At 44.8% G+C, this 18,516-nt stretch overlaps 1 protein-coding gene across 3 annotated transcripts in view; it reads right to left on the bottom strand.

The window, feature by feature from the left end:
* TPCN2 (two pore segment channel 2) overlaps window positions 1-18,516 on the bottom strand; it is an 82,645-nt gene that overhangs the window by 34,404 nt on the left and 29,725 nt on the right. For all 3 annotated transcript variants that reach the window (XM_070761631.1, XM_070761624.1, XM_070761638.1), the window contains 6 exons: window positions 18,056-18,115; window positions 17,838-17,966; window positions 16,559-16,608; window positions 14,994-15,093; window positions 14,803-14,874; window positions 630-703 (listed from right to left, as the gene is read on the bottom strand). In XM_070761631.1, the coding sequence (XP_070617732.1) occupies window positions 630-703; window positions 14,803-14,874; window positions 14,994-15,093; window positions 16,559-16,608; window positions 17,838-17,966; window positions 18,056-18,115 (485 nt within the window). The remainder of the gene's footprint in view (window positions 1-629; window positions 704-14,802; window positions 14,875-14,993; window positions 15,094-16,558; window positions 16,609-17,837; window positions 17,967-18,055; window positions 18,116-18,516) is intronic.

Here is an 18,516-nt window from a genome sequence, read left to right on the forward strand (position 1 = left end):
TAGTATAGTCCATAGACTATTATTATTATTGTTTATTATTATACACTTATTTTTGTTGTTGTTGTTGTTAATTAATTTATGATAGTTGCTGTGCTCCAAGGTCATGTGATCTCCATTTGCAATTTATTTATTATTTATTAATTAGATTTGTATGCCGCCCCTCTCCGCAAACTCGGGGCGGCTAACAGCAGTAAAAAAGACCAATATAACAAGTCTAATATAAAAAGTAATTTTAAAAACCCCAATTTAAGAGACCAATCATACAAACAGACATACCATGCATAAATTTTATAAGCTGGTTTCAGCTGCTGGTTTCAACAAATGAAATTAAGGGGGAAAGCTAGATTTATTTCATGAATATGTTTTACTCAACAACCCAGGTAGGAACTGTGACAAAAATGTGGTAAAATGGCGTGAGACTCACTGAACAACCACTTTGCTTACAAATGGAAGATTCAGACCCAATTGTGGTCATTAAAGTTGAGAATTATCTTATAAATTAGCCTAATTTGCACACGAAACATCACAATTGGGTTATTATTAACATGTAGCAATTTTACAGATCTATTTCCATGCTGTACTTCTAGCCCTCTTGCAAGCAGGAAGGACATGCTGATTTCCCATCTTACCTGACATTGCCCATGGGAGTAATGGCGCCTCCAAACAGCTCCATGCCGATTATTGCAAATGCATAGAAAGCCACCTGTGAAATAAAAGTTGATGTGATACTGAAGCCAAACTGAGAACGTTGCAACGACATGGTGTAAGCTTCATTTAGTTGACCTAATAAATCAGAAGTGTGGATTATTGTTCAACTCTGACTTCTTCTTCCCGTTGCTTAAGCTTACACTACTGTCTGCATTATACTTCCAGAAGAGTGGTCCCATGATTTGATGTTCACTCATTTATGTCAGAGGTCTTCAAACTTGGCCACTTTCAGACACTTGTGGACTTCAACTCCCAGAATTCTCCGGCCAGCATCACTGGCTGGAGAATTCTGGAAGTTGAAGTCCACAAGTCTGAAAGTGGCCAAGTTTGGGGACTCCTGATTTGAATGAATATGGTTGCATTATTTTTTTTGTTCAGAGCTATCAGCAGACTGCACAAGAAGTTTGCTGTAAATCACTGCATTGCTCCAGAGAAACAGCAACTGGTAGATCCAAGGATATGCTTTAATTTCTCGCTTGCCATGTTACCTGGACTTATGCATGGTCAAGCTTGTATTTTCCAGGAACAAAAAGAGGATTTTTAACTTTGAATTAAAAAATAAAGCGGGAATGAAGACAGCAAATAAACAAAAGATTCTTGTTTGGCAATCCTAAAAGTAGATACCTTCAAGAAAATTTAAGGTACAGTGTTCCCTCGCTTTTCGTGGGGGGATGCGTTCCGAGACCGCCCGCGAAAGTCGAATTTCCGCAAAGTAGAGATGTGGAAGAAAATACACTGTTTTTGCCTATGAACAGTATCACAAGCCTTCCCTTAACACTTTAAACCCCTAAATTGTAATTTTCCATTCCCTTAGCAACCATTCAGATTATTACTCACCATGTTTATTTATTAAAGTTTATTAAAAAAAATATTTATTAAAGGCAGACGAAAGTTTGACATATGACGTCATCGGGTGGGAAAAACCGTGGTATAGGGAAAAAACCCGGAAAGTATTTTTAATTAATATTTTTGAAAAACCGTGGTATAGACTTTTCGCGAAGTTCGAACCTGCAAAAATCGAGGAAACACTGTATTCGTCTTCCTAGTCATATGCTTTCTAACTCTGTAATGTTCTTACTGATGTAATAGTATCTTTTCCACTCACATTATTTGTGAGGGAAACGTAGCCAAACTTTATCTACTGCTATCCCTATAAATACAGCATATACACTGAGGTAGGCTGTAGTATTTCTGCACATAATAGATGTTCCTTCAAACTAATTAATCAAATTAATTACTTCATTGTGATTCTAATTACTCTGATTTTCAGATGGGAACTAAGTACATTCTGGCAGAAAAGCATCATAACATATATATGCGGTTTTTTAAAATGTCAACTTCCTTTTATAAAAATGATCACATAAATGCTTTCAAATGTTATCTATGGGGTCAGTTTTTTAAAGGAACAAACATTGTATCACAGCAAATCTAACAGTCACTTAGAATAGTATCAATACGCTGCGTACACAAATTCTATGTGTATGCCTCCTTTTCTCATACACACATGTTATTTCTGGCCTTGCTTTAAGGAAGATAAACATTTTAGTGAGCCTGGGAAAATTGTTAGTATTTATGTCTCTGTTATGGAAAAATCCCATGAAGTATCTGCCAAACTATTTAAAAGATTTTAATTGCACTGGATTATTTTCAACCTGCAAGGCATAAACCTGCCAATAGGTGGAGCTGTCCACCTATTGTGATAATCATAAAGTCAAATTAATTATTAAGATTTAAGACCCATTCTAAATCTGAATGACAATTAGTTCTACTCTGGAATCTCTTTCTAAAGCAGGAATAGCATGCAAAACCTAACCATGGCTACCCTATTAGAAAAGGATAACAGCATTATATATCTAAAACTCATGAAGTAATACACTCTGGATTACTGCAAAAGAAACCAAATATTCTAGCAAGAAATTTTCCCCTCTTCCATAGTACAGTGGTACCTCATGATACGAACCCCTCGTGATACGAACTTTTCGAGATACGAACCCAGGGTTCAGAAATTTTTGCCTCTTCTTACGAACTTTTTTCGCCTTACGAACCTGCCCCCATCGCAAAAAAGGCGCTCCGCTGGGCTGCAGCGCCACCTGGCTGTAACCTTCTGAAACGGCAGCGTTTTAGGCCGGTCTGGAGGCTCAGAGAGGGGAATCCCAATAGGGAATTCCATGGGCGGAGCTTTGACGTCATGAAGACGTCCTTCCTGGAGGCCAAAGCCTCAAAGCTCCAGGAACGTCAAAGCGTCAAAGCTCCGGGCACATTTGAATAAGGGTGGCTGAAAGAATAAAAGGCAGGGGATCCTGGAACGTTTTGAATAAGGGGTGGCTGAAAGAATAAAAGGCAGGGGATCCTGGAACGTTTTGAATAAGGGGTGGCTGAAAGAATAAAAGGCAGGGGATCCTGGAACGTTTTGAATAAGGGGTGGCTGAAAGAATAAAAGGCAGGGGATCCTGGAACGTTTTGAATAAGGGGTGGCTGAAAGAATAAGAGGCAAGGGATCCTGGAACGTTTTGAATAAGGGGTGGCTGAAAGAATAAGAGGCAAGGGATCCTGGAACATTTTGAATAAGGGGTGGCTGAAAGAATAAAAGGCAAGGGATCCTGGAACGTTTTGAATAAGGGGTGGCTGAAAGAATAAGAGGCAAGGGATCCTGGAACGTTTTGAATAAGGGGTGGCTGAAAGAATAAAAGTCAGGGGATCCTGGAACGTTTTGAATAAGGGGTGGCTGAAAGAATAAAAGGCAGGGGATCCTGGAACGTTTTGAATAAGGGGTGGCTGAAAGAATAAGAGGCAAGGGATCCTGGAACGTTTTGAATAAGGGGTGGCTGAAAGAATAAAAGGCAAGGGATCCAGGAACGTTTTGAATAAGGGGTGGCTGAAAGAATAAGAGGCAAGGGATCCTGGAACGTTTTGAATAAGGGGTGGCTGAAAGAATAAAAGGCAGGGGATCCTGGAACGTTTTGAATAAGGGGTGGCTGAAAGAATAAGAGGCAAGGGATCCTGGAACGTTTTGAATAAGGGGTGGCTGAAAGAATAAAAGGCAGGGGATCCTGGAACGTTTTGAATAAGGGGTGGCTGAAAGAATAAAAGGCAGGGGATCCTGGAACGTTTTGAATAAGGGGTGGCTGAAAGAATAAGAGGCAAGGGATCCTGGAACGTTTTGAATAAGGGGTGGCTGAAAGAATAAAAGGCAGGGGATCCTGGAACGTTTTGAATAAGGGGTGGCTGAAAGAATAAAAGGCAAGGGATCCTGGAACGTTTTGAATAAGGGGTGGCTGAAAGAATAAAAGGCAGGGGATCCTGGAACGTTTTGAATAAGGGGTGGCTGAAAGAATAAAAGGCAAGGGATCCTGGAACGTTTTGAATAAGGGGTGGCTGAAAGAATAAAAGGCAGGGGATCCAGGAACGTTTTGAATAAGGGGTGGCTGAAAGAATAAAAGGCAAGGGATCCTGGAACGTTTTGAATAAGGGGTGGCTGAAAGAATAAAAGGCAAGGGATCCTGGAACGTTTTGAATAAGGGGTGGCTGAAAGAATAAGAGGCAAGGGATCCTGGAACGTTTTGAATAAGGGGTGGCTGAAAGAATAAAAGGCAAGGGATCCTGGAACGTTTTGAATAAGGGGTGGCTGAAAGAATAAAAGGCAGGGGATCCTGGAACGTTTTGAATAAGGGGTGGCTGAAAGAATAAAAGGCAGGGGATCCTGGAACGTTTTGAATAAGGGGTGGCTGAAAGAATAAGAGGCAAGGGATCCTGGAACGTTTTGAATAAGGGGTGGCTGAAAGAATAAAAGGCAGGGGATCCAGGAACGTTTTGAATAAGGGGTGGCTGAAAGAATAAAAGGCAGGGGATCCTGGAACGTTTTGAATAAGGGGTGGCTGAAAGAATAAAAGGCAAGGGATCCTGGAACGTTTTGAATAAGGGGTGGCTGAAAGAATAAAAGGCAAGGGATCCTGGAACGTTTTGAATAAGGGGTAGCTGAAAGAATAAAAGGCAAGGGATCCAGGAACGTTTTGAATAAGGGGTGGCTGAAAGAATAAAAGGCAAGGGATCCAGGAACGTTTTGAATAAGGGGTGGCTGAAAGAATAAAAGGCAAGGGATCCTGGAACGTTTTGAATAAGGGGTGGCTGAAAGAATAAAAGGCAGGGGATCCTGGAACGTTTTGAATAAGGGGTGGCTGAAAGAATAAGAGGCAAGGGATCCTGGAACGTTTTGAATAAGGGGTGGCTGAAAGAATAAAAGGCAAGGGATCCTGGAACGTTTTGAATAAGGGGTGGCTGAAAGAATAAAAGGCAGGGGATCCTGGAACGTTTTGAATAAGGGGTGGCTGAAAGAATAAAAGGCAGGGGATCCTGGAACGTTTTGAATAAGGGGTGGCTGAAAGAATAAAAGGCAGGGGATCCTGGAACGTTTTGAATAAGGGGTGGCTGAAAGAATAAAAGGCAAGGGATCCAGGAACGTTTTGAATAAGGGGTGGCTGAAAGAATAAAAGGCAGGGGATCCAGGAACGTTTTGAATAAGGGGTGGCTGAAAGAATAAAAGGCAAGGGATCCTGGAACGTTTTGAATAAGGGGTGGCTGAAAGAATAAAAGGCAGGGGATCCTGGAACGTTTTGAATAAGGGGTGGCTGAAAGAATAAAAGGCAGGGGATCCTGGAACGTTTTGAATAAGGGGTGGCTGAAAGAATAAAAGGCAGGGGATCCAGGAACGTTTTGAATAAGGGGTGGCTGAAAGAATAAAAGGCAGGGGATCCTGGAACGTTTTGAATAAGGGGTGGCTGAAAGAATAAAAGGCAAGGGATCCTGGAACGTTTTGAATAAGGGGTGGCTGAAAGAATAAAAGGCAGGGGATCCTGGAACGTTTTGAATAAGGGGTGGCTGAAAGAATAAAAGGCAGGGGATCCTGGAACGTTTTGAATAAGGGGTGGCTGAAAGAATAAAAGGCAGGGGATCCTGGAACGTTTTGAATAAGGGGTGGCTGAAAGAATAAAAGGCAAGGGATCCAGGAACGTTTTGAATAAGGGGTGGCTGAAAGAATAAAAGGCAGGGGATCCAGGAACGTTTTGAATAAGGGGTGGCTGAAAGAATAAAAGGCAGGGGATCCTGGAACGTTTTGAATAAGGGGTGGCTGAAAGAATAAAAGGCAGGGGATCCTGGAACGTTTTGAATAAGGGGTGGCTGAAAGAATAAAAGGCAGGGGATCCTGGAACGTTTTGAATAAGGGGTGGCTGAAAGAATAAAAGGCAGGGGCTCCTGGAACGTTTTGAATAAGGGGTGGCTGAAAGAATAAAAGGCAGGGGATCCTGGAACGTTTTGAGTAAGGGGTGGCTGAAAGAATAAAAGGCAGGGGATCCTGGAACGTTTTGAATAAGGGGTGGCTGCCTTTTATTCTTTCAGGGTGTTTGGGGTGTCCTGATACCCCCCACCCCACCGCTTCGCCTCCCATCAGGCAAAAGCGCTCAGGAGGCCACGGGTGAGGGGCGGGGAGGATCGGGAGGCTAAATCTCCTGCAGCTGCTGCTGCAGTGGGGACCTTTGGGTTTTTGGCTGGGGGGGGAAGGTGAAGCGCTGGGGTGAGGTGGCCGGATGTCTTGCCTCCCCCCCCCAGCCAAAACCCCAAATGTCTTCGCCGCAGCAGCTACTGCTCGGGAGGCAGTTTTGCCGGATATGGGCGATGGGTGGGACAGAGAGGCGGGGTTAAGCCTCCTTCGGCGGCGGGGAGCTGCCCGGCTTTGCCTTTTTGACTGGGAGGGGAGGTAAAGCGCTGGGGGGGATATCAGGACACCCCCCACCCCAGCTCTTCACCTCCCAGCCGGCTGCTGTGGAGGTGAGGGGGGCGCGGCATCAGGAGCTTCTCCCCGAGCTTTTCCCCACCGATCGGGAGAGCAAGGACACCGTGGGGAGAAACTCCTGACACCCCCCTCGCCACCACAGCAGCTTCTGCTGGCTGGGAAGCTTGGCTTTGTACGAAGCTTGGTGGGGCATCCGGACCTGGAGAATTGACACCTCCCCCAGCGCTTCATCACAGAAAACTTCCAAGGAGGGTGGGAGCGCCGCCGGTTGACAAGCCTCACCTGTCAATGCACCCACGAGGCTCCCTCCAGGCAGCCTCTGCTGTCTCCCCCCTCCACCCCCCCCCCCAACAAGGATCTGAATGCCGGCAACAATGAGGCAAAAGGGGTGAATTTTGGGCTTGCACACATTAATCGCTTTTCCATTGATTCCTATGGGAAACATTGTTTCGTCTTACGAACTTTTCACCTTACGAACCTCCTCCTTGCACCAATTAAGTTCGTATCATGAGGTATTACTGTATAACAATTGTTGAGGGACTTATGGTTTCTTGAGGCCTAATCTTTCATCAATCTAGCAGTAGAATGAATGCAACTATTTTTGTGAGATGAGATATATATTTGATGAATACATAAATAACCAAAAGGCTCTTTTTTGCCCAAGTCACAGAGACCAACAATTAAATGTTCAGCTCATTGAGTCCTTCATAAAGTTTAAGATTGTCCAAACATTTGTATTATATGGTAATAATTTAATAAGTACCACTTTAGCAAATAACACAAGTAAGATTAACAGCAATAATAATAATTGTTCTCCTCCCAGTAAGATTAGCTAAAATGAACCAAAATATATCAGGAATGTGTTGGAAATGCCAAAAAACTATTGCAACATACTATCATATGCTGTGGGAATGTGATAAATCAAGGGAATATGGGGAGAAAATAAGACAATGGCTAGAGGAGGTTTTAGACATGAAACTTAATATGAAATCTGAATTATTTCTATTGGGAATAACCATCGACAAATATGAGGGGGGGGGAGAGAATAGAATAGGATAGGATAGGAGAGGAGAGGAGAGGAGAGAAGAGAAGAGAAGAGAATTTTATTGGCCAAGTGTGATTGAACACACAAGGAATTTGTCTTGGTGCATATGCCCTCAGCGTACATAAAAGAAAAAGATACATTTGTCAAGAATCATGTGGTACAACACCTAATGATTGTTATAGGGGTCAAATAAGCGATGAAGAAACAATCAATATTAAAAAAAATCTTAGGATACAAGCAACAAGTTATAGTTACATATCTGATGTTCCATATTATAACTCAGACGAAAATAGCCTATCCCCAGAAATGGAAAAACAAAGATGTTCCTACAGAGAACGAAAGAAACACTGTTCAAAATTTTAACATGCGCTGAAATGGACAGAATTCTAAATTCCCAGAATTCTTTATTTATTGGCCAAGTGTGATTAGACACACAAGGAATTTGTCTTTGGTTCCTATGCTCTCAGTGTCCATAAAAGAATTGACGTTAGAATTAAAGGATAAATTGGGCACAGGTTACTTTGAAACCTGGAATAAATTACAGTGAACCCTCGAGTTTCGCGTCCTCAAGGATCGCGAAAGGGCTATTTCGCGAGTTTTCAACCCGGAAGTAAACTCCACCATCTACGCATGCGTGCCCTTCCACGCATGCGTAGATGGTGGAGTTTCCCCGCCGGGCAGAGGCTTCCCTGGGTCTTCCCCCTCTTGCCCCCGTAAGACCCCAGCGGCGGCGCGAGCAACGGCGTGGGCGGGCGGGCGGCACGCGCGGGGACACCCCAGCTCGGCTCCCCAGCTGGGAAGCGGCCCCAGCAACAGCGTGGGCGGGCGGGCGGTGCCCGCGCGCTTGGGGACATCGCAGCTCGCTCCCCAGCTGGGGAGCCGAGCTAGGGAGTCCGGACCGCGCGCGCGTTGCTGGGGAAAGCGCGCGCGCTTGGGGAATCCCTAGCTCCGCTTCCCAGCTGGGGAGCGGAGCTAGGGATTCTCCAAGCGCGCGCGCTTTCCCCAGCAACGCGCGCGCGGTCCGGACTCCCTAGCTCGGCTCCCCAGCTGGGAAGCGGCCCCAGCAACAGCGTGGGCGGGCGGGCGGTGCCTGCGCGCTTGGGGACATCGCAGCTCGCTCCCCAGCTGGGGAGCCGAGCTAGGGAGTCCCGACCGCGCGCGCGTTGCTGGGGAAAGCGCGCGCGCTTGGGGAATCCCTAGCTCCGCTTCCCAGCTGGGGAGCGGAGCTAGGGATTCCCCAAGCGCGCGCGCTTTCCCCAGCAACGCGCGCGCGGTCCGGACTCCCTAGCTCGGCTCCCCAGCTGGGAAGCGGCCCCAGCAACAGCGTGGGCGGGCGGGCGGTGCCCGCGCGCTTGGGGACATCGCAGCTCGCTCCCCAGCTGGGGAGCCGAGCTAGGGAGTCCGGACCGCGCGCGCGTTGCTGGGGAAAGCGCGCGCGCTTGGGGAATCCCTAGCTCGGCTCCCCAGCTGGGGAGCGGAGCTAGGGATTCCCCAAGCGCGCGCGCTTTCCCCAGCAACGCGCGCGCGGTCCGGACTCCCTAGCTCGGCTCCCCAGCTGGGAAGCGGCCCCAGCAACAGCGTGGGCGGGCGGGCGGTGCCTGCGCGCTTGGGGACATCGCAGCTCGCTCCCCAGCTGGGGAGCCGAGCTAGGGAGTCCCGACCGCGCGCGCGCGTTGCTGGGGAAAGCGCGCGCGCTTGGGGAATCCCTAGCTCCGCTTCCCAGCTGGGGAGCGGAGCTAGGGATTCCCCAAGCGCGCGCGCTTTCCCCAGCAACGCGCGCGCGGTCCGGACTCCCTAGCTCGGCTCCCCAGCTGGGAAGCGGCCCCAGCAACAGCGTGGGCGGGCGGGCGGTGCCCGCGCGCTTGGGGACATCGCAGCTCGCTCCCCAGCTGGGGAGCCGAGCTAGGGAGTCCGGACCGCGCGCGCGTTGCTGGGGAAAGCGCGCGCGCTTGGGGAATCCCTAGCTCGGCTCCCCAGCTGGGGAGCGGAGCTAGGGATTCCCCAAGCGCGCGCGCTTTCCCCAGCAACGCGCGCGCGGTCCGGACTCCCTAGCTCGGCTCCCCAGCTGGGAAGCGGCCCCAGCAACAGCGTGGGCGGGCGGGCGGTGCCCGCGCGCTTGGGGACATCGCAGCTCGCTCCCCAGCTGGGGAGCCGAGCTAGGGAGTCCCGACCGCGCGCGCGCGTTGCTGGGGAAAGCGCGCGCGCTTGGGGAATCCCTAGCTCGGCTCCCCAGCTGGGGAGCGGAGCTAGGGATTCCCCAAGCGCGCGCGCTTTCCCCAGCAACGCGCGCGCGGTCCGGACTCCCTAGCTCGGCTCCCCAGCTGGGGAGCGGAGCTAGGGATTCCCCAAGCGCGCGCGCTTTCCCCAGCAACGCGCGGGGCGGTCGGGACTCCCTAGCTCGGCTCCCCAGCTGGGAAGCGGCCCCAGCAACAGCGTGAGCAATGGGGTGGGCGGGGCGCGAGCAACGGGGTGGGCGGGCGAAGGGCGGGCGGCAGTGGAAGCAAAAACACCATCTGCGCAAGCGCAGATGGTGTTTTTACTTCCGCACCGCTACTTCGCTAAAAATCGATCATCGCGTGGGGTCCTGGAACGGAACCCTCGCGATGATCGAGGGTTCACTGTATATAATTGAATAGAGAGGAGAACCAAGATTAAAGGATAGAAAGTAAGAAGGATTTTTTTTTAAACAAATTGAAATTTAAACAGATATTGGAAAGTTATAGAGAGGGGGGAAACCAATGTGAAATACTGAATAGACCGTTTTGTACCTTTTCTCTGGGTTTTTTGGTTACTCGTCTGTTTTGTGTTACATTGTGATGTAAATGTTATGTTTTTTAAATGTTTTGTAAATTAAAAACTTTTTAATAAAAATATTAATAATTATTATTATTGAAAGTAACTGATTGGGAGTCAATACTGATCGCTTTGAAATATAACTGATCCTGATTATAATTCAAAGGATCCATTAATAATGCAAGTATCATCAGAGATAAGGAGATGAAGAAGAAGGAGAAACAAATTCAGGTATTAATATTTAAAGATATGCTTCTCAGAAAGGCCACAAGTGAACAGAAAAAGTAAAGGACAGGCGCTATTAAACTGAAACCATAACTGCTGATAGAATTGGAATGATTCTCTTTCTCCCTCTATTGCAATGTGATGGAATTGTCCAATAATAATTGTTCACCACATTTACTAACATCCAATAAAAAACTCTGTGTCACTCCAAGGCAAGAGATATTTTATTGACAGTATCTAACTGGTCTTTGCTAATCCCAGAATATTAAAAGTAGTTGGAATAAGAGACTACAGAAAATCCCACAGGCATACACATGACTAAGTAAAAGAAAACATTCTGGTAAACTACTACTACTACAAGTTCCCAAACAAATCACATGGACCTGTCCATGTAGTCATCAAGAAATGAGCATCTCTGCAGGGAATCCGTGGCTTATGACTGTTTAACGGCAGTTCAAAGTTACAGTGACCTTGGGAAATGTAACTTGCAACCTGTCCATGTAGAAATGGATAGACTGACATTGAAAAGTAAACAGAAAGAGGATATAGAATATTATCAAACGTGGAATTTATTTCACCAACGGTTGGAAAAAAACGATTAAAGATGTAATTTGTATTGTTAAGCAAACTGAATATCAAGACATGATGTTAATTAAGCACTAAGAAATTTATTTAATAGGAAAATCAATAAAATAAAATTTTAATTGTAAAAAAACTAACACATCTTGGAACCTTCACCAATTATTATTAATAATAATAATAATAATAATAATAATAATAATAATAATAATAATAATAATAATAATAATAATAATAACTGGATGGGTGGGCATTGGATTTGGTATTGTGTACTGTACTGTTTTTTTATTATTGTTGTGAGCCGCCCCGAGTTTGCGGAGAGGGGCGGCATATAAATCCAATAAACCTAAACCTAATAATAATAGTATGCCGCCCTTCTCCGAAGACTTGGGAGATCTATTGCAACATTCCTGCAATCATGTGATCGTAATTCGGGCCTTGGACACTGGCTCTCATTTACGTGAGTCGCAGCATCTTGCTGTCACGATTGTGACTTGCAACCTTCCCAGCAAGCTTCTGACAAACAAACTCATTTGCGGGAGCTGGATTCATTTATGATGGATCGTTTAAATGATGGATCGCTTAACAACCACCACAGTGATTCACTTAACAACTGTGATAGAAAATGGCTGGAAAACTAGGTCCTATCACACTTTATAACTAGTGTTGGGCGAACCCAACGAAGTTCGGGTTCGGCGAACTCACCCGAACTTTGCCGTGAAGTTCGGGTGAGTTCGCCGAACCCGAACTTTTGCTTGCAGCAAGCCCCTGCGGAGTCCTTTTCTGTAAAAATAAACAAGGAGGTGGGAAATTTCCCACCTCCTTTTGCTTCCTTTTATTTTTACAAAAAAGGATGCCGCAGCGGTGCTGCAAGTAAAAGGAGGTGGGAAATCCCACGAAGGGATTCCGGGGGCGGGGCTTTGACGTCACAGAGACTCCTTCCTCCCCGTTTCGGCCGGCCAGAAAATAGTCTCCGTGACATCAAAGCCCCGCCCCCCTGGAATCCCACAATGGGATTCCCCACTCGCCTCCCGAGCGGTGGCATTTCGCGGTGTTCGGCCAAACCCGAACCCAAACACAGCATGCCGAACACTGCAAAGTTCGGTTCGCCCAACAGTATTTATGACTCTTCTGACCTATGATGGAAATTCTGATCCCAACTGTCATCTTAAGTTGGCTGCTTATACCTTACTGGTAATTTTTTTTTCTTTTGAGAAAGAGAGCTAAAAACAGAATGTCAATCTATCTGTTGGTAAAGTGATTAAAGACACCAAGCTGGAAATCAAGAGACTGTGGTTTATAGTTCTGCTTTAGTCACAAAGCCAGATGGGTGATTTTGGATCAGTCACACTCTCCTCAACAATAGAAGGCAATGACAAACCACTTCCAAAAATGTTGCGAACTACAGACCTCTCCAGTACAGTAGTTGCTAGGATCTAAGACTGTTCCAAAGGTGTTCATGCAAACACACACACATACACAAATACCATATGCTGTATTAATAATTTGGTACATGGAGAATGTCAACAACATAGCATACACTTAAATTCTCACATGGCTCCTACCTTTTTCATAGCTGAGTGTTTTGGGGAAAGAAAATAAATAAAACTGGGGGGGGGGGAATTCCCTATTCCCCACAATTTTCCATTCAAAATAATTTTAAAAAAACCTTTAAAAGCAAACGGTACCCTAGAACTGGATATTTTGAGATGTTCATAAGCTATGAGGATCTCAGTTGCCTTTAATTTTTTCTGATTCCCAAACATTGTCTAAATATCAAGAAGCATTTTCCTTCTTATATTTCTTTTTTTTAAAAATCACAAAATATTTTTCTCCATTCCTGAAATGTGTTAGAGGCTTGCAAGTGTAGCTTTTCTTCCCCCCTGAAACCAAGTCTGCCTTTAGTCTATATTAACTCTGCTTTATCCTCACTGTGCAAAACACCGTTCCTTAAAAACAACATCATTAAAGACCCCAACCAGCATGAAATGAACAAAATGTTAAAAAGCTATGATATTTATAGAATATCTTTACAATTCACAACTTTTTGTGAAGGCATTCACAACTTTTGAGCACCCCTAAGGTTTGGAAACTGAATATTGAAAAGTTTGACATGCCCTAAACAGGCCTGGGTATTTCTGTCTCTCTCCAGGTATAATATCTTCCTACAAAGCAATTTACATTTAGAGTTCATTGCCTGAATACTTTAACAGGAATACAAGAGAGAAAGAAAATATGGAAAATATGAAATGCATCATTTAACTGTGAAAATATCCCTGCATCTCTGGGAAGTATTTTTTAAGCTTGAAGTATGCCTTTCATTCACTTACCCCCCAAGAATAGGTATACAGTGATCCCCCGGTTATTGCGTCCCCGACCATTGCGAACAGGCTAATTTGCGATTTTTCAACCCGGAAGTCAAAACACCATCTGCGCATGCGTGCCCTTTTTTCTATGGGCACGCATGCGTAGATGGCGCCGGGCAGATCAGCTGCTGGGCGGCTTCCCTAGGTCTTCCCCCTCTTGGCGGGCATCAGCGAGGAGTTTCCCCACCGCCCATGCAAACTCCTCGCTGCTACCGCTTCGCTCGGGCCGCTTCCCAGCTGAGTACTCAGCTGGGAAGCGGCCCGAGCGGCTTGTCCGCAGCCTGCCTGCCCGCGCGCCCACGGCGCGCCCGCCCTTCTCCCGCCCACGCCGTTCTCTCGGGCCGCTTCCCAGCTGAGTACTCAGCTGGGAAGCGGCCCGAGCAAACGACTTGTCCGCAGCCTGCCCACGCCGTTCGCTCCCCCTCTTGCTGACGGGAGGGCGAGAAGCCCTCCCCAGCACCCGCTCGCCCGCCCTTCGCCGCTCGACCGCCCTTCGCCCGGCCACCCGAGTTCGGGGGGGGGTGCTGGCAAGCCGCCCATGCCGCCGGCGACGTTTTAAAACAGCCGCGCGGCTTTCCAATGAGTCCCGAAGACAAACGCGGAAGTTTGGCGTTTGTCTTCGGGACTCATTGGAAAGCCGCGCGGCTGTTTTAAAACGTCGCCGCCGGCATGGGCGCCTTCCTAGCAGCCCCCCAAACCCGGGTTGGGGGTCCGGGGGGGTGCTGGCAAGCCGCCCATGCCGGCGGCGACGTTTTAAAACAATCTTCGGCTCCTCGCTAGCGCTGCGGGAGTAAAAACACCATCTGCGCATGCGCAGATGGTGTTTTTACTTCCGCAGCGCTGCGGGAGTAAAAACCCGATCATTGCTAGGGGTCCTGGAACGGAACCCTCGCAATGATCGGGGGATCACTGTATACTGGTACAGATTACACTCGTTTTATCTGACAAATTAATTTTCCATGAATCAGCTGCTCTTAGTATTACATAGATCCTGGAAGCTCACAGCTGATTCTTAGTCCATGTCTTTTTTTAATTTTATTTTTTTACAATAGATCTTTTCCTATAAACCTAGGAAGGTCCCAATCATATAAAGCTATTGTTATCTTTGTACTATGTGCTTCAGAAAGTTTAGTATTAGATAGAAACAAAACACCATTTTATTTATTTATTGAAACAACAGGGCTACCCACATTCCTTTTTCACAAATTGCCAATATTTCTTGACAAAAATTATTTCACAGACGACGAAATAAACAAAGATATACAAATCAATGTTCTTCTTGTTGTATTTTTACTTACCACCAAAATTCCTGCAAAGGTTCTTAGGTTTTTCACTAGATCCAGAAGTGTACTGGCAACTAAAGACATGAACTTTTTTTGGGGGGGGGGAGATAAAAGAATAATTAGCGTGCTTATTTATTTATTTTTTGCATTCTTTCATCTTAAGAAAAAAAGTCAAAATTAAAATTTACACTAAAAAATGAAATTACTGTAATGTTTGGGATGATCCGTAAAAATCTGAACACAATCAGCATATTTGCAAGACGAACCATGTCCCATAGAGACAGCAAGCCCAACATTTCAGGTCTCCTAGAAAAACAGAAAAAGAGATTTGATTTGGGAGAAAACAAGGTGAGCAACCAGCAACATTAAAAATAGTTGCTCTTTCAACCAACCAAAGCATAATTTTAGCAATACCAGATGTTGAAAAAAAAAGAGATAAAAACCAAGACCATACATACTTAGGACCAGACAACCTAAGGGACCATCTTCTGCCTCATGCACCCCAGTGGCTGGTTAGGTCCCACAGAGTTGGCCTTCTCCAGGTCCTGTTGGCCAGACAATATCATCTGGCAGGGCCTAGGGGAAGAGCCTTCTCTGTGGCAGCCCCCTCACTATGGAATGAACTCCCTCCGGAGATATGCACTGCCCCTTCACTCCTGGTCTTTTGTAAAGCTCTGAAGACCTAACTCTGCCGGCGGGCATGGAGACCGTGAGCCACAAGATTGTCCCCGGCCAATATGAATTTATTTATTTTATTTATTTATTTATTTATTGGATTTGTATGCCTCCCCTCTCCGTGGACTCGGGGCGGCTAACAACAGTGATAAAAACAGAATGTGAAAATCCAATACTAAAACAGCTAAAAACCCTTGTTATAAAAGCAATCATACATACAAACATACCATGCATAAATTGTAGAAGCCTAGGGGGAAAGAATATCTTAGTTCCCCCATGCCTGACGGCAGAGGTGGGTTTTGAGGAGCTTACGAAAGGCAAGGAGGGTGGGGGCTATTTTAATCTCTGGGAGGAGTTGGTTCCAGAGGGCTGGGGCTGCCACAGAGAAGGCTCTTCCCCTGGGCCCCGCCAAACGACATTGTTTAGTTGACGGGACCCGGAGAAGGCCCACTCTGTGGGACCTAATGGATGGATGGATGGATGGATGGATGGATGGATGGATGGATGGATGGATGGATGGATGGATGGATGGATAGATAGATAGATAGATAGATAGATAGATAGATAGATAGATAGATAGATAGATAAAGATACATACATACATACATACATACATACATACATACATACATACATACATACATACATACATTCATACATACATACATGCAGTAATAGCCTGAATCTTAACCATTAGTCTTCATTCTTGAATGATTTTGTTGTCATTATTTCAAGATTAAATATAATAGGATGGAGTTTACACATCTTGTAACAGTTTTAAAAGTGTTGTGATCTGATATACAGCTTTTTATCTTTTTACTCCTTTTTATAAGGCTTCCCTACTGAGACATAAAATATAATTGCTATGTGGCAAAATCCCAATATTGTAATCTTTTCTCTGTGGAAACATACATCTTACATTCGCACCCTTTTTAAAAAGTATCTTGATGACTGAATCAGTCAGAAAAAAATCATTATGCACATTATAGCTTCTGCTTTTGAGTTTTTCCACTCCAATATTCCAACAGAACATAATCAGCTGTTACTAGAAACACTGTTGGAAAGACCAATTCCAACGTAACCAAAAATTGCTTACCAGCCTGGATGAGGAAACCCATATACAGCAAATGTAGACACTTCCAAAACCTTTGAGAACAGAAAAAGTAAGGAGTAAAAATTATAACCAAATGGGGTATAATATGTCGATCTGTCAGCAAAAATAGGCAAAGCAAGCAAAATGATTTCCTATTTCAGCAGCATCTATAATGACCCCCAATGTTGTTGAAGAACTGAGAACAGATGAGGGAGGAAGCAAAGGGATGTGAGGAAGAAGAGATTAACAAGTCCATTTGTTCATCTCTGGGTCAGATCATAGAAACATAGAAACATAGTAGATTGACTGCAGAAAAAGACCTTATGTCCATCTAGTCTGCCCTTATACTATTTTCTGTATTTTATCTTAGGATGGATATATGTTTATCCCAGGCATGTTTAAATTCAGTTACTGTGGATTTATCAACCACGTCTGCTGGAAGTTTGTTCCAAGGATCTACTACTCTTTCAGTAAAATAATATTTTCTCATGTTGCTTTTGATCTTTCCCCCAACTAACTTCAGATTGTGTCCCGTTGTTCTTGTGTTCACTTTCCTATTAAAACACTTCCCTCCTGGACCTTATTTAACCCTTTGACATATTTAAATGGATATTAGACATTAATATTATTCAAGTATAACATGGGGAAAGGAAGTGAACACAATTCTGAATTTAAAATGAGCACCGCCACCCCTTCCATAGGATTAGACAGAGTTTTAAAAGGTATTAATGAGTACTAAATCGATGATTACTAAATACAGTTAATTTCCTATCAAGAATCTCATTTGAATAATGTCAAATTTTGAGGAGTGAGTTGATTCACATCTACCTATCTCCACAAAGATATATGTCATAAAATACATGCACATATACCTAGACACCCACCACAGTCTCTTATTTAAGAGCCGTGGTGACGCAGTGGTTAGAATACAGTACTGTAGGCTACTATTACTGACTGCTGACTGCCAGCAGTTCGATTCTCATTGGCTCAAGATTGATTCAGTCTTCCATTCTTCTGAGGTCAGCAAAATGAGGAACCATAAAGCACTGTGAAGCTTTAAATAAGCCTAAGTGCTATTACTATTTGCACACATATGAAGAACAATAGACTCACCTATTTAGGAAAAAAGGAAACCATGGCCTCAGAAGCGATAAACGGGTTTTCATAAAGCTCAAATGAATATCTTTATGAGCCTTCTTCAAAAAAAGAGGGCACTTTTTGAAAACTCTTCTGGAAGAACTATTAGGTAAAAGCAGAATGGAAATAATTCTATGACACTTACCATCAGAACCAAAGTCAGAAGTCCATCAAATATGTTGCTTGGATAGGATAAATATCTTTTTAATCCCAAGGCCACCAATTTCAGCAATATCTCCAGAAGATAGTACAAAATAAAGAAACAGTTTGTAACCTTGAAAAAAAGAGTGTTAAAAGTACAATTAAAATCAGAGCTTTTAGAGAATAACAGGAACAGGGTCTCATGGGAACAGATGGTCTTACCCCTAAAAAAAAGTCATCTCGCAGAGCGGGTGGCTTATCGGCATCGATTACCATGACTCCCTGGGAAGGAAAATGGCCACAGGTTATCAGAGACAAAACAATTGTACATCATAAGTAGTGAATCTATTTACTGATTGCTTATTGTACCCTATGACTATCATCAGGTGTTGTACCTTATGATTCTTGATGTGTATCTTGTCTTTTTATGTATTCTTGAGAGCATATGCACCAAAGACAAATTCCTTGTGCGTCCAATCACTCCTGGCCAATAAAGAATTCTATTCTATTCTATTCTGTTCTGTTCTGTTCTATAAAGGAGTGTCAAACTCACATCGTCACATCATCATCACATCATGTAATGTATCATCACTTTTTTTCCCCTTTCACTAAAACCAGGGTGGCTGTGGCCAGCACATGACACATCCAGCCCGCAGGCCATGAGTTTGATATCCCTGATCTAG

This window comes from Erythrolamprus reginae, chromosome 1, assembly GCF_031021105.1.
Source record: "Erythrolamprus reginae isolate rEryReg1 chromosome 1, rEryReg1.hap1, whole genome shotgun sequence".
NCBI classification, from domain to species: domain Eukaryota; kingdom Metazoa; phylum Chordata; class Lepidosauria; order Squamata; family Dipsadidae; genus Erythrolamprus; species Erythrolamprus reginae.